The 15399-nt window shown below is 34.1% G+C and overlaps 1 protein-coding gene across 1 annotated transcript in view; it reads right to left on the bottom strand.

Moving 5' to 3' along the window:
* Nucleotides 1-7308: 7308 nt before the first annotated feature.
* LOC113081202 (adhesion G protein-coupled receptor A3) overlaps nucleotides 7309-15399 on the bottom strand; it is a 107342-nt gene continuing 99251 nt past the window's right edge. The window contains exons 18-19 of the mRNA XM_026253277.1: nucleotides 11115-11210; nucleotides 7309-9976 (exon numbers count right to left, since the gene is read on the bottom strand). Of these exons, the coding sequence (XP_026109062.1) occupies nucleotides 8842-9976; nucleotides 11115-11210 (1231 nt within the window). The 3' untranslated portion in view covers nucleotides 7309-8841. The remainder of the gene's footprint in view (nucleotides 9977-11114; nucleotides 11211-15399) is intronic.

Below are 15399 nucleotides of genomic sequence, written 5' to 3'. Positions count from 1 at the left end.
GTTATGAAATGCACTTTAAAGGTGTTTCATAAGTGCTTTTGTTTAGTTTTTGCATGGTGTGTTGTTATTATTCATTTTGCAATAAAGATGTGTGTAATACAAGCGAGTGTCTTATTGTTTTGTGTATTTTTTATTAAGAATAAAATAAATTAACCCATGATTAATTCAAACAAATGCTACTGAATTGCCGCTAATTAAAGTGAAAGTAAATTGAGATGTGTGCACGTCTGCACAACCGCATTTTCGGCCACCCGAAATCCCCGACACGCAACCCAGGTGACACCGGGATTACCGTTTTTTTTACACGTCGATTAACCGGTGGAAAAAATCCGTCACCGCAACATCCCTAACAGACACATACACGGACACACAGACACATACACATGGACACACAGACACAGGGACAGGGACACATACACAGACATATACACAGGGACACACATACACAGAGACACACAAACACATACACAGGGACACACAGACACACACATGCACATGGACACACAGACACATACTGTACACAGAGACACACACATACACATGGACACACAGACACAAACAGACACAGACATACACTGGGACACACAGACACATACACAAAGACACACAAACACATACACAGGGACACACAGACACATACACAGACACGTACACAGGGACATACACAGACACACAGGGACACACAGACACAGGGACACACAAACAGACACAGACACAGGGACACACAGGGACATACAGACATACACAGGGACACACAGACACAAACACAGGGACACAGACACACATACACAGACATATACACAGAGACACACAAATACACAGGGACAAACACATACACAGGGACACACAGACAAAAACATACACAGGGACACAGACACATACTGTACACAGAGACACACACATACACATGGACACACAGACACACACACATACACATGGACACACAGACACAAACAGACACAGAAAAAATACACAGGGACACACATACACACAGACACATACACAGGGACACAGACACATACACAGGGACACAGACACATACACAGGGACATACAGACACAGAGACACAAAAAAGCTACACACGGACACACACATACACAAAGACACACAGACACAGGGACACACAGACGCATACACAGAGACACACACATACACATGGACACACAGACACAAACAGACACATACACAGGGACACACATACACAGGGACACACATACACAGGGACACACACATACACATGGACACACAGACACAAACACACACATACACAGGGACACACAGACACAGGGACACACAGACACAGGGACACACATACACAGGGACACACACAGACACAGAAACACAGCAACATGCACAGAGACACACAAACACACAGTGTCCATAACACTGATTTAGATGCTCAATAGCATTTTTCTCTCTCTCATGGCCATCACTACATCACACCAGATCCACATCAATATCCTTCACAGCGATCCATAGAAACCTGAAAATCCATAAGGGCTCATATGTAGAACTTACACTATCAACAGCATAAATAAAGACAGAAAACTAAATGCCATGACAGCAGCCGCATGATTTAGTCATACTGCAGTGCATGCTGGGAAGGCATAAACAGCAGCTTTCTTTATTATCATAATGTTTGACTAAACAACTCTGTTATGCATTATTTTATTATCATTGAGATAATGTAAAGGCACGGCACAATATATAATGTTGTTATTGTTATTTAAACCAAAAATAAAACTATAAAAAGTCTGTCATTTTATAATTTTCCATAAAATAACATTTTTAATATCTGAATTTGACAAAAAGCTGAAATAAGTATTAGATAAACTTAAACAAAAATGCTTCCTTTGCAAATAACTCTGACTTTAACTAACATTAGAGTTAAAGTACTGAATTTACTAAAACTGCTAAAAAATAAATTAAAGCTAAATATACTTAAATTAAAATATTTAAGAAAAATAAGAATAAAGTGAAAAAAATTAAAGCTAATTCAGTATAGAAATAAATTATTTTTAAAACAACTATTATCTTTTGTTAATGTTAGTTTATAAACATTTTAGTTCAAAGTGCATTAATGTTAACAGATACAGTTTTCGATTTTAAAAATGTATTTATAAAATTTGAACTTAACATTAAATAAGATTAACAAATGCTGTATGAGTGTTTTGAGTTCATGTTAACTAATATAGTTAACTAATGCTAACAAATGAAACCTTTTAAAGTGTTACCTAGTTTCTGAGATACTATACTTTTTATTAATATCTTGAAATAGCTTTTATTTTTATATATTTTTTGCTTACTGTTTAATTTTTTTATTGTCAGATTTGTCATTTAATCAATTTTAATTTCAGTTCAAGTTGTAGTTATTTTATTACATCAAAGAGTAAAATAAGAAATGTTGCCTTAATTAAATATCATTATTTTCTTTTTTTGGTAATTGAAAACACTAAAATTATAAAAAATAAGAAACAAAATTCGAAAATGTGCTTAAGTATTAAAAAAGTATTCAAAAGTAAAAATAAAAAAGGAAATCGAACTGTTAATATATAAAAATGACAAAAGCACACAATTAAATTACAAAAACTAAAAAAAAAAAAAAAATGCTAATTAAACATTAATAAATACCATACTAGTATATAAATTATGCTAAAATAAACACTGGTTCACAATATAGCACGATTATATTTGTCTTATTAACGTTAAAACTGCATAAAAATATTTATTTAAACAATTAAACATTTTATGAATTAAATCTGCCACTAGATGGCAGAACATCACTGATAAAACAATGAGACAGAGTTATTTTAGTATCATTGAGACACTTTTGTTTTTATTAATATATTGGTTTTATTTAAATTAGTTTTTATGTGTATTATAATTATTATAGTTATTTTGTATTTTGTTTGTTATTTAAATTATATTTTCAGTAAAAAAAATGATGTCTAGTTTTTATTATTATTACTTTAGTAATTTTTTGATGCAAGTTAAACTAAATAAAAAATGTGAAGTTTCCTAAGCAAAGAGATTTCAAAAATACAAATAAATAAATAAATGACCGTCTTTAATAACTGGATGAGACACACGACTCTCGTACTGTTAATATACATTTCTATAAATCTGAACACAGCAGAAAACAAAGCAAAGCAGATGATTACATTCATAACTACACATATAACACACGAGTGATGTCTGTCCACATAAAGGACTGCAGCACGACACAGATCTCTAATGATCCTCAGCAGCTTCTGCCTTCTGGCTCAAGTGGAAAAAGATGATTATTCTTCATAAATGTAAAGATATTACATAACCAGATTGTGTTCATTATTGGTGTCCTTAGAAAGCCCAGCAGGCGCGCGTGCACACACACACACAAGCTTTCTCTATCCTTGTAGGCTGTTTTGAAGGATGCCATCATTGCATTTTGTAGAATATTTATAGTATTGCATATTTATTTAGCACTTTTTTTCTGGTCCTGGTATGTTTTTATTTTATTTTTTGTAATATATGTGTATGTTCATATACATATAAAACACTACTTGGGGGAAAAAAAATCGCTCAGAAATTAAGGTTTTCAACCGGCAACTAACACAATTAAATGTTACATTTGTATTTTATATGATTTTATTTGTTTTGCGAAAGACTGTAGTAAGGTGGGATGTAAAAATCACTATTTTAATTTTATGTTAGATAATTCTTCAACTGTTAAATTGCTTTCACTTTTTTCACATTTGGTAAAAATAAATAAATAAAATATTTTTCTTTTTCACAAATAAAATTAACATAATAACTAAACTAAATAATGAATAAAAAAATACAAATATGAAAATAAATAAACAAAAAAACTAAACAAACGGACTCTGTAATTTGTGGGAAGTGGCAGTAAATAAAACCAAACATCACTTGATGAAACATTAAAGGTGAAAACCACTAGAAGTATGTCATCTGTCCAACACAAGGACACGTTTAGATCAGGACAAACCAGATCAAATCAACTACAGAGATGACACCTGTGCATCATAATCATGATCATGTTGTGAAGCCAGTGTGTTTCAGGTTTCTCACACTCACCTTCACGAGACACCTCTGGAGTCTCAAACACACAGATCAAGCTTTCAAAGGCCTTTTTAATTAAATAAGAGCTAATTACACACTACACTGACTCAGATGTGCTTTCTCCACCTGAAAAGTCAAATTTGGGGGTTTGTGTTCAGATCAACTACCAGTCAGAAGTTTGGAATAAAGAATTATCTTCTGCTTACTGAGGCTGCATTTATTTGTTAAAAAAAAAAAGAAAAAATAGTGAAATATTATTCTAATGTAAAACAGCTGTTTTCTGTGTGAATCTGTGTTAAAGTGTAATTTATTTCTGTGATGCTCCGCTGTATTTCCAGCATCATTCCTCCAGTCTTCAGTGTCACATGATCTTCAGAAATCATGAAAATATGATGATTAACTGCTCGAGAAACATTTCTGATTATTATCAGTGTTGAACACAGTTGTGCTGCTCAATATTTCTGTGGAAACTGTGATGCATTTTATTTTTCAGGATTCAGGATGAATAGAAAGCTCAAAAGAACAGCATTTATCTGAAATAGGAATATGTTTACTGACACTTTAGATCAATTTAATCCAACATTAATGAATAAAAGCATTAATGTCTATGTCTGTATAAACTTTTGAATGGTAGCAACATCATATTATTCTGATTTCTGAAGATTATGTGACACTGAAGACTGGAGGAATGATGCTGGAAATACAGCGGAGCATCACAGAAATAAATTACACTTTAACACAGATTCACACAGAAAACAGTTATTTTACTGTATTTTCAATCAAATTAATGCATCCTTGGTGAGCAGAAGATCCTTCTTTCAAAAACATTTCAAAACCTTGCTTTGCTCTTACTCTCTTTCTTTATCATCACACTATAAGATATGGATTATTTTCTTGCTTCAAACTTTATTCTGCACATATTTCCAGTTTGACATCACAGAGCATAATTTTACTCCGTATTATGGACATTATTCTGGATAGACACCGCGTTTAATCTCAAGGATATGAAAATGAAGCCTAAGGGACGGAAATGTCAAACGTGATGATGAAATATTAGACATTTTTTGGAAATACACATAACCTTAAAAGAGTTCAACCCTTTCAGCTCGCACACTTTGAATGAGAAAATTAAATAAGGTCCATAATTTGATATTTGACACTTTTGGTGAGAGACTGTTAAAAGTCAAACACGTGAAGCATTAATAACAAAAGAAGTGCAGACATAGAGTTAAACAGAACTGAGTTATAATTGTCATAACCGCTTACATCATCTTCTGATTCACTCTCACAGTGTAGATCACAATCCTGGGGCAGACAGATGCATTAAAACCAACAAAACTGAACTCAGATACTGAGCATTAAACTAGAGACAGATCCCCTCCAGCGTAAAGATCCCTACACATCATTCCTCATTTACATATCATCCATTATTTATTATCTCAATCTGTGGAGCATGGAAACAGAGAATAAAAGAGCTGATGGGCGGCACGAACCAGGACAGCCAATCAGAGCGCAGCACTTCAGAGGAAACGGGAAGGCGTGAAATTAAACTCTTTTCTGTCAAGCGGTGCGTTAAACCCAAGACCAAACTTTTCCATTTGAGAATCTGAAAGACAAGTTTAAATGGAAAACCGAGAATCTAAAAAAAAACATGTCCGGGTCACATTTTTCATCGGAAATTCAATTCATAAAGTAGAGAAATATTTTGAGGTGTGTCATTATTGTCATGAGAATTAAGCTGAAAAAATAAAAATAAAAATAATTATATATATATATATATATATATATAATAAAAATAAATTTTTGTTGTTGTCTTCATTGCCAAGACAATTTAGAGCAGACAATATATATATATATATATATATATATATATATATATATATATATAATTAAAAAAATAAAGATTTTCTAAACATTTTCAAAATATTTTTTTCTTCTAATTTCGGATTGTGATCTTTTGCATTGTCTCTATTGTCATGACAATTATAGTAAATATATTAATATATGATTTGGGATTGTGATCTTAGCTTTTACATTACTTTTGTCATGAAAATTTTGCACAAAAATAAATCTTAAAATATTATATCAAAATATATATATTTTTTTTTAAATCAAAATGAATATATATATTCATTATTATTGACAAAGCATAACAATAATAATAAATCTTAAAGAATCTTAAACATGCTTTTTATTTATAAATATAAATGACTAATAAAAGCACAAATAAAAATATTAAAATAGAATAAAAAGAAATAAATTAAAATAATACATTTAATTTATTCCTAAAACAGGATTCATGCTATTTTATTTTTTTATTTTTTTGATTCAGGGGTGAAATATGACCAGGATATGTTTCTGACAGATGTTCTCTTTTGAGATTCACTCTTTCCAAATCTAATTTTTTGAAGAACGTGAGGCAACTACACAGACATCGCCTTCATGTCAGATGAAGAAAAGCGTGATGATCACAGTCACTTGTTTCCTCCAGCTAGACTAGTGTAGGTGAAGTGCTTTACTAGTCTTTCTTCTGCAGTTCATTTCTTCTTCTGTCATTTTTACTTCCTTTCCAGCGATGATGTTCTCGCACAAACAACGTCTCCATGACGACAACAGCGGTTCACCATAGAAACAGTAAAGAATCAGCACAGATCTGTAATAGAACAACTAGAGAGACGCTTTCGCTCCGTTACACAACCTGGTGAGCTATTATGCATTTTATTATGCATGAGAATTATGCATTTGAATTGCATATAAAAGTTCACTACAAAATTGTTATTGTTATGATATATATATATATATATATATATATATATATATATATATATATATATATATATATATATATTCACTTTACCATCTGCTGACTCTGATGAAACCTTTCAAAAAATATGTAGGCCTAAATTTAAGCTTTATGTTTTTGAATTGCATATAACATTTTATTTTCTATAGATCTTTTAAAAGAGCACTTTGCCCTTTTTTTTACAGCACTATTGTTAATTGTGATCTTTTGCACTTTCATTATTGTCATGACCATTAAGTACAAAATAAACAAATAAATAAACACACAAACATAATGCATCTTAAAATATTCCTAAAATAGATTATATTTATATTAATATAAAGGCAGACTATATTAACTATATTTGATTCTTATTTAAATATTAATAAATACATTTATAATAATAAATAAATCTGGTCATTGTGAAAATAAATCAATTTAGCTAAAAAAGTATGAACATGGTTAAAATATGACTAGATGTGCAACAAGCAATATTCAATAAAAATGCATGAGATCGAAACAAATTGGATTTATTGATTATGCTGGTTATTGTGTATTTAAATCACACTCAGTTTATTAACACTATTACAGAAATCTGCTCTGATTCATTTATACATGACTTGACAATTATGCATCAAACCACATTTGTAATGCTAAAATGGTGTAATCCAAATCAATGGACATTTTTTATATGCAATTCAAATATCTAAATCCTAAAGTTGTATGCATTATTTTTTTTTTATGTTTGCAGCAATGCATTCTGGGATTTCCTTCTATGCGTCCTCACAGTAAGGCAGCATGGATATGTAGCCTAGTCTTCTGAATGCTGTCTAGATAAGTAGCTCACGAGGATTTGAAACGGAGCTTCTTTGTCTGTTTACATCACACAGTTCAATGACAGAACAGAAGTTAGACAGAAGCGGTCCTTTTTTGTGCATTACTAAGTTTTTGCTAGTCGATATTCACAGTATATATTAAGCATGAGGAGCTGGATGGTTTAAAACTGCTGGTGAATTTTCATGTATTTAGAAGTTTTTTTTTTTTACTGTAGAAATGAATGGGACATTTAAGGGACTCTCAAATACATCTATGAAAATAAATATATGGCAAAATCCTTTATAATACTATGTTTGCATACACAAACACACAATATTTTCCTGCTCACAGTAACACACACTCACTATGGCAATGTCTGTTACCTGGAAAAGGGATGAATGCAATGGCCACATAAACACTGCAGAGACTGGGACGGACAACCACTTCGGTAATCAAATATCATCAGAACCAAATTAAATTTCCGTAAGGGGAGTGACTCCGGATTGAAGTGCAGTGTGAATGCAGCTCAGACTCAAACCAGAGGCCTCATTAATCAAACACAAATCTGATCCGAAACTTACAACTAAATGTCAACTAGCAGTCATAAGAAGATTAGGAGACTAGTAGTCTGCTTAATATCCTCTAACACTTTATTTTTGATAAGTCCACAACATACTGAATGTGAGAAGTTGCACATTAACGATAATTAGTTGAATGCGTAGTTGCAAAGTTACCGTAATTGAATATCTAGAGTGGACTATCAAAAAGTGCAACCATATTTTTTTATTATAACTGCATATGTTTTCAGCAACATTTTAACAGTTTTATGTCAGACGATAGTCAATTCGATTAATTAATTCATTAATTATTCATGATTTCCCTAAAACAAAACTAAAAAGAAAACTAAATACCCGGAATAAAACAAAATTAAATCCCCTTAAAAAAGGATTTCAAATGATACAATTGATTTCCTTGCCCAGTGATGATGGCTGTACATCTTCTATACAAAGACATTTTTTTTTTGTATATTTATTATATTTGTGTTTTATAAATGAGGCCCCGGGTTTTTCGTTCTCGTATTCGTACGATCCGCAGAATCATCCTGTACGATGAATGATGCAGGAAAGAGCTTGTGATGGTACTAAAAACAAAGTTCCTTTCTTAAATCCTAGTGCTGGGTCGAACTACACTGTAGTTTCGTTTCTCCAGGGTCCCGTGCGTATATTCCCCGTGCTGTCGGATGGATACAGCGCGTTTCCCTTCAGGATGCCGTTCTGATTGGCTAGCGACTGTCTGCGGGCGTGCAGCTCTATATGTGCGTGATGCAAATCGTCTTCTGCGAGTTTCCCGCACAGAAAGCTCTCGCCTGCGTCGGGGAGCTCGTCTTTTGCGCAGCACATGTGATGATGGTGGCAGAGCGCGAGCGCCTCGTGAGGGCAAACCTCGTGAGCCAAGTGGCAAATGTGGGCGTGTGGGCTGTTAGCGCGCGAGCTGTGCACGCTTATGGCGTCCGCTCCTGAGGGAATGCGCAATGCTAGTTCACGTTGGTGCCTCGTTTTAGTCCTGACGGGTTTGGAGCAGTGGTGCAATCGCACTGCAGGTCGGTAACCATCATGGAGAAGCACATGCGCGCTTGTTTCGTCCTCTAGGAGCTGTTGTGTATGCAGAGCAGCGCAACATGGTGAAACCGGCATCAGACAGGTCACGTGATTTTGCGCGGCGGCGTGACATGCGCAGTGAACGGGTTTCCCACCATCTAGATGGCAGTGGGAGTGGGCGTCGCCGTTTATGTTGAGTTTGTGGGCGTGGCCATGGATGTGGGCGTGGTATGCGTTTGAGGGGCGTCGCCCGGGACAGCATGCACACCAGCAATGCCACACATCATCGCGTTTTGCGCAATGATGAATCAAAATGAACAACCCAAGCGTGACAGAAAACGCCCCGTATAAGCAGCTGAAGATCATATCCAGAAAGTGGCCTTGCGAAACAGCAAGTGCGCCGAACGTCCACGTGGCTGCGAATAAAAACAGCGTGAACGCCGCCGTCCGCAGCTGGGCTTTAAACGAGTGTTCGTTGGCCAGCATGGATGGGTTGATGAGCCCCGGGCAGCCACCGTGACACTGACCGCTCGCCGGCTCCCCCTGGTGGACGTCAGAGAGCCGCTGCTGCTCCTCGCTCACCGCCTTCAGCTCGTATTTCCGCTCGGGGTGTTTGTGCAGCTGGATGATGGTGCACAGGAAGTAGATGCAGGTCACTAGCACAATGAAGGCCACTGGACCATAGAAGGCACCCAGACTTGGCTCCCACGCCATCCAACAGCTACAAACACAGCATATTAACATTACTGAACATGTTTGCATGCACGCTAACTCAACATTCAGTTACTCAACATTCAGATTTTAGCAATTTGACAGCTCTGACATCGGATTAGAACACAACTTTAACTAAACTAAGATGAATAATGACACTACTGTATTTTGCAGAGCGGCTCAAATTGAATTTGTTTCATAATTGATGAAGTTTGCAACATTGATACATAAACAATCTGCAACAGTTGAATTAAATGAATGAAAATGCAAAATAGAGTTGTTATTGTTAAATTAAACTTAAAAATAGTTTTCTTTAATTTAATTAATAAATGAAAAACTTAACGCTAATGAAAATTAAATAGAAATGTTGCATTGTCGAGTACCAAAATTATTCAATCTGAAATGAAAATAAAGCTATATAGAATATAACATATAAAAACTAATAAAATTATGAAATCAAATTACTAAAACTAAAATGAAGATCAAAACTAAAAATATAATTGAATTTGTTTCATGACTGATCAACTTTGCAGTTTGTAAATGTATGAATGTTGCAAAGATACAAATTCATTAAAATGCAAAATAGAATCATCTTCACATTTTTTTTTAAATTCCGTAATTAAAGCTGGGGAGAAAAATTAAATAGATGAGATAAAATTATAAAATAAAATAAAATATTAGATGAAAAACAAAAACTTAATTCAGTTCATAAAAAAAAAAAACTAAAAACTTAACCCTAATGAAAAAAGAAATGTTGACCTCACGAACTTAAATAAGCTTTAGTATTAAAGTATTTAAAAAGCTAAATCTGAAATAAAAAACGCTACAGAGAAGAAAAAAAAAATTACAAAAGCACATAGCAAAATTACTTAAACTAAAATTAAAATGAAGAATTACCATGAACTAAAATCTTCACTTGAGGTCTTTTATGCATGCAAAAATGCAACCAAATATTACACAATAAAAGTTTAAAAATCAGTCAAAGCATTACTCTGAAAGAAGGGTCGGGTCTCATTCAAAGTCTGTGGTGGTTACAGATCTTCATGCATTCGTCATTCAATTCATATTTAATATGCAGTATGTTACTTTTAGTTACTCGTATATATGAGTGTCAAACAACACATCGGACTGATTTAGCTGCTACTCACAATGGCGTCTGCTCTCCGCTGCCGTAGTTCTCGATGTTGATGGCTGCTGTGATGCCGCAGATGATGAAGGGAACTCCTGCACTCACTAAATAAAACCTGCAGACACAAACCACACAAAACAAATGATCACATTCTCTCCTGCTTCATGCGCTTCAAAATGATGATGCTAAAAATACAGCATCGGGTTTCATCAAACGCTGGAGTAACGGGGATGAGAGAGCGTTTATGAGGGATTTATTTGACCTGCCAGGACTGTTTGAGAGAAGCATTAAACACAAAGGAAAATCAGTTTCTACAGAAACAAGATCAGAGCAATGTGAAAACCCCAAAGCCAATGCAGAAGACAGACAAAATTAGAAAAATATGAGAAAACGTGTATGATATTACTCCAGAAATGCTAGAGTTTGCTTTAAATGTCTGTGGCATTAAACCAGATGTTAAATCGAAAGTTAGATATAAACATGTTTATAGTTTTAACTTAATATACATTACCTCTGCTAAAATACTTATTGAAATTAAACTGAAACAAAAGCACTTTTATTATCTTATTAAAATACTTTTATTATTAAAATTTTTTACCTGAAATACATAAACAAAAGGTATTTCAAAATATAAATATTTATATTCAATATAAAAAACAACATTTATTTAAAGAACAAATGTGATAAACATGCATTTGATTATTTTTATTCAGATTTTTACTGTATTTTACTACTTGCATTAATTAAACGAACTAAAATACAAATAGACTTTTTAGAAATAAACTAAAATTAAAGTGAAACCTGAAATCAGTACAAAATCTAATTCAAAATATTAATAAAAACGAATGAATAAATCCTATATTAATTATAACAGTAATAATAATATAAAGTAATTACATGTGCTCTTCCATGCATTTAAGTAAAAACAGTGTAAAAAAGATTATATCACATTTTTACTGTATTTTTCTAATTGCATTAAACATTTTGATTGTACTTAACTAGTTTGGTTAAAATTACAAATACGTGAAAAGAAAAGCTGCCAAAATATGTAATAATTTACTTATGTTGCTTCAAACCTGAATGACTTTCATTCTTGATTTTCACTTGAAGAGACTGAGCGATAAATACACTGCTTTTATACATGTAATGAAAGCGAATGAGGACCCAGAATGCCTCTCTTCACGCTCTTCACGTTTTACAAACACACCTCCATGAATCAGCTGAAGACATTGAGAAATGGAGGAAGACTATGACCTGGTGCAAGGTCACGCTGATAGGACACACAGCTGATGTGATTGTGTGTGTGTTGGTGTGTGTGTGAAATTGATTTCCATCCACTGGCTCCTGTCACAGATGACATTATAGTCAATCACATGAGATCGGCACAGCAAGCAAAGATACAACAGCATCAGCACATTATCTACTTTCAGAAACCACACACACACACACACACACCAACCTGAGGGGAGTGAACTACATGCATGCTCTCCAGAATAACATACAAGCAAATGAGTGTAATTTCAGGCGGTGTTATGACATCTCAATAGGATCCCGGCGTGTCTCTGCGGCGCTCGTGTTTGGGAGATTAAAACGGCCCCCCTCTGAGCGCAGATGCATGGGTTAGTCCAAACACACTGAATAATTCATGAAATTAACCAACGTTTGAGGAAAAAGCTGTCCGCTGTGTGATACAGAATTCAGCCGTTTAGCAAACTGAAAACCAATCTCACACAGTTTCTTCTGCTCACCCAGGCTGATCAAAAACACAGTAATAATTGTGAAATATAATTCCAATTTAAAATACCAGTTTTCTGTTATGAGTATGAGTTTCTGAGTATCTGTTAAAAGTATTTGATTTTGTGATCAAAGATGAATTGTCGAAGACATATGACTAGTAAGCCAATTCTCAAATAACTGCTATGATGACTTTTGTTCTACCCACTTAAAGGATATAAATAATTGTACTGTGCAATCTATTATTAAAATCTGATTCTTCATTAGTAAGAACACTTCAGAACACTTAGATTCTACAGCGTCTAACACTTCAGCTTCATCCATCGCATCCAAAGAAAAACTGCAGTGATTTACAACTATAGGACAAGAAGAGCTAAATAAACTTATCACTGTATCTAAACCAACAACATGTTTATTAGATCCTGTATCCACTAAATTACTGAAAGAGTTGTTACCTGTATCTTTATCTTTAGGTCACGTCCCAAAACCATTCAATTTTAGAAAAAGTTGTGTCTGTTCAACTGTGCTCTCTCTTGCATAAAAAAAAAATTATATATATATATATATATATATATATATATATATATATATATATATATATATATATATATATATATATATATATATATATATGAAAAATTTCAGTCAGGTTTCAGTCCCCACCATAGCATAGAAATTGCACTTGTTAAAATTACAAAAGACTTGCTTCTTTCGTCAGATCAAGGCTGCATCTCATTCGAAGTTTTACTTGATCTTAGTGCTGCGTTCGACACCATAGATCATGACATACTCATAGATCGATTACAAAACTATACAGGTATTCAAGGGCAGGCTCTAAGATGGTTTAGATCCTACCTGTCCGATCTCTACCACTTTGTTTACTTAAATGGGGAGTCATCTTAATTATCACCAGTAAAGTATGGAGTGCCACAAGGATCTGTCCTAGGTCCTCTGCTATTTTCAATTTACATGTTGCTTCATGGTAATCTTATTAGAAAATACGGGATTAGTTTCCACTGTTATGCTGATGATACTCAACTATATATCTCAATCAGACCAGATTCAACTTCTAAATTATCTAAGCTAACAGAGTGTGTTAAAAATGTAAAAGATTGGATGACCAATAATTTTCTCTTATTTAATTTGGATAAGACAGAGATATTAATTATTGGACCAAAAAAACACTACACAGAATCTCTTGGATTACAATCTGCAACTAGACGGATGTACTGTTACTTCCTCTACAGTCAGAAATCTGGGTGTTATATTAGACAGTAACTTGTCTTTTGAAAATCATATTTCCCATGTTACAAAAACTGCATTCTCCCATCTTAGTAACATTGCCAAGCTACGAAACATGTTATCTGTTTCTGATGCAGAAAAGCTAGTTAATGCGTTCATGACCTCTAGACTGGACTATTGTAATGCACTTCTAGGTGGTTGTCCTGCTTCTTCAATAAACAAGCTACAGGTCGTCCAAAATACAGCAGCTAGAGTCCTTACGAGGTCAAGAAAATATGATCATATTACCCCAATTTTACAGTCTCTGCACTGGCTACCTATTAGGTTCCGTATCAGTTACAAATTATCATTACTTACCTATAAGGCCCTAAATGGTTTAGCTCCTGCGTACCTAACTAGCCTTCTACCACGCTACAACCCATCACGCACCCTAAGGTCACAAAACACTGGACTTTTGGTCGTTCCTAGGATAGCAAAGTCCACTAAAGGAGGTAGAGCTTTTTTGCATTTGGCTCCAAACTCTGGAATAGCCTTCCTGATAATGTTCGGGGTTCAGACACACTCTCTCGGTTTAAATCTAGATTAAAAACACATCTCTTTCGCCAAACATTTGAATAATGCACCTTATAATCTTGTCTTGCAGTTATATTTAAATAGTTGATTTGATCAACTATAACAGACGTTCAGCCACTAAAAGCAGGAGAAACTTTACAGCTGAAATCATAAACACTAATTTATACAAGCCCTTTCACAAAAATGCCAGCAATACTTGTCACTGGGATCATAACATGTGGATGAAAATGGTGCAATAAGGCAAAAACAATCATGTAAGTAGAGGAATGAGCTCCAGGATCATGATTCACCACCAATCCCACAAATTGGCAGGAATGGGTCAAACTGTTCCATACAGATGGACTTATTACAGCGCAAACGACTCATGCAATCAGATATCAGCACTTTAGGTGATGTTGAAACAAAATGAAGGTGAAACGATCGGTGCGCTGTGACTCTCAGCTCCGTTAAATTACAGATTCACCGCTGCGTCTGCGACCTTCATTACACCAGCGGTGTTTACACAGGATCTGATGAGTAATGGGCTCAAAAAAAGGTGACTTTAAAAGCAGAACAAAACCAACAGGTAGCCGTAAAACACAACACTTACACAAAATGTGACTTCTGCTGTATTATTGTTGTTTTATTGTTTTTGAAGTATTTCAAATGCATTTAAAATGTAAAAGGCAAGACACTCAAAAGCATTGCTTTTTTTTCAAGCATTGATCAAGGTTTAGTAGACTAGTAGTAAAGAAACCAACCAAAATAGGCTTTTA

This window comes from Carassius auratus, unplaced genomic scaffold (assembly GCF_003368295.1).
Source record: "Carassius auratus strain Wakin unplaced genomic scaffold, ASM336829v1 scaf_tig00033347, whole genome shotgun sequence".
In the NCBI taxonomy this organism is placed as follows: domain Eukaryota; kingdom Metazoa; phylum Chordata; class Actinopteri; order Cypriniformes; family Cyprinidae; genus Carassius; species Carassius auratus.
The sequence above is the reverse complement of the archived record's forward strand: the minus strand, read 5'-3'. Positions and strand labels throughout refer to the sequence as shown.